Below are 1,634 nucleotides of genomic sequence, written 5' to 3' on the forward strand. Positions count from 1 at the left end.
CCGGGATTGTCCCCAACAGACCGGGATTGTCCCCGACAGATGGGGATTGTCCCCTATGGGGAAGGGATTGTCCTATGGGGACAGGGATGTTCCTCAGTTTTTCTGTCCCCACACAGGGACACAGGGGCCGCCCCGGAGCGCTGGGAGAGCCTGGAAAACCAGGAGAGACTGTGAGTGACCCACTGGGATCCAGTGGGATCGACTGGGAACGGGGTTTGGAAAATGGGATCGGAGTTTGGGAAATGGGAATGGGGCTGGACCTGTGGGAATGGGGTTTGGGAAACAGGAATGGGGTTTGGGAAGTGGGAACGGGGTTTGGGAAACGGGAATGGGGTTTGGGAAATGGGAATGGGGCTGGATCCACTGGGAATGGGGCTGTATCTGGGGAATGGGGTTTGGAAATGGGAAAAGGGAAGGGAAGGGAAGGGAAGGGAAGGGAAGGGAAGGATCCCCTTTGTCCCCGCTGTCCCCGCTGTGTCCCCTCTGTCCCCGCTGTCCCTCCACCGTCCCCTCCGCTCTCCGTTCCCAGGGCCCCAAGGGTGACATCGGCGCCTCCGGAGAGCAGGGGATCCCCGGTCCCCCGGTAACGCCTCCGTTCCCCTTTCCCTCCATCCCTGTAAACCGGGAACTGCGGTCGGGAGGGTGGCAGGGCTGTCCCTGTCCCCAGCCCGGGGGAGGTGACACCGCTGTCCCTGTCCCCAGCTCGGGCGAGGTGACACCGCTGTCCCTGTCCCCAGCTCGGGGGAGGTGATACCACTGTCCCGGTCCCATCCACGGATTCCATTTTTCCCTATGGAAAACCCCACCGGGATAATTCCGGTGAAATCCCCGCCGCTCCCGAGTCCCCCCCGGGCCCCGCGGCGGAGGGAATCAAAACCGCTGGAATTCCCGGAGCGCTTTGAGGACGGAAAAGAATGACCGGGGATGAGCCCCGAGTCCCGGGAAAGGAAAAAATCGGTTTGGAGATGGAGAACAATTACCGGGCTGAGCCCCGAGTCCCGGGAAAGGGAAAAACCGCACCCCGGGAAGGGAAAAATATCTTTGAAAATGGAGAACAATTACTGGGCTGAGCCCCGAGTCCCGGGAAAGGGAAAAAATAGTTTTGGAGATGGAAAGGAATTACCGGGGATGAGCCCCGAGTCCCGGGAAAGGGAAAAAATCGGTTTGAAAATGGAGAACAATTACCGGGGCTGAGCCCCGAGTCCCGGGAAAGGGAAAAAACCGAGTCCCGAGACGGGAAAAATCTCTTTGAAAACGAAAAAGAATTACCGGGCTGAGCCCCGCGTCCCGGGAGGGGGAAAAAACGCACCCCGGGAAAGGGAAACATCACTTTGAAAACGGAAAAATATGACCGGGCTGAGCCCCGCGTCCCGGGAAGGGCAAAACCGCTTTGAAGAGGGGAAACAATTACCGGACTGAGCCCCGAGTCCTGGGAGGGGGAAAAAACGCACCCCGGGAAGGGGAAAATCTCTTTGAAGATGGAAAAAAATTACCGGGCTGGGCCCTGAGTCCCGGGAAGGGGCAAAATCGCGCTCCGGGAAAGGGCAAAACCGCTTTGAAGAGAGAAAACAATTACCGGGCTGAGCCCCGAGTCCCGGGAAAGGAAAAAAACGCACCCCGGGAAGGGGAAAATC

At 58.9% G+C, this 1,634-nt stretch overlaps 1 protein-coding gene across 1 annotated transcript in view; it reads left to right on the forward strand.

Annotated features, from left to right (window-relative positions):
- Positions 1 to 116: 116 nt before the first annotated feature.
- Positions 117 to 1,634, forward strand: part of LOC130586564 (collagen alpha-2(IX) chain-like) — a gene marked incomplete at its 5' end in the record, with an annotated part of 11,198 nt that continues 9,680 nt past the window's right edge. Inside the window, 2 exons of the mRNA XM_057387412.1 lie at positions 117 to 170; positions 530 to 583. Coding sequence (XP_057243395.1) covers positions 117 to 170; positions 530 to 583 — 108 coding nt within the window. The remainder of the gene's footprint in view (positions 171 to 529; positions 584 to 1,634) is intronic.

The sequence above is a fragment of the Malurus melanocephalus genome, unplaced genomic scaffold (assembly GCF_030028575.1).
Source record: "Malurus melanocephalus ecotype Western Australia unplaced genomic scaffold, MMel_1.1 scaffold_1209, whole genome shotgun sequence".
NCBI lineage: Eukaryota > Metazoa > Chordata > Aves > Passeriformes > Maluridae > Malurus > Malurus melanocephalus.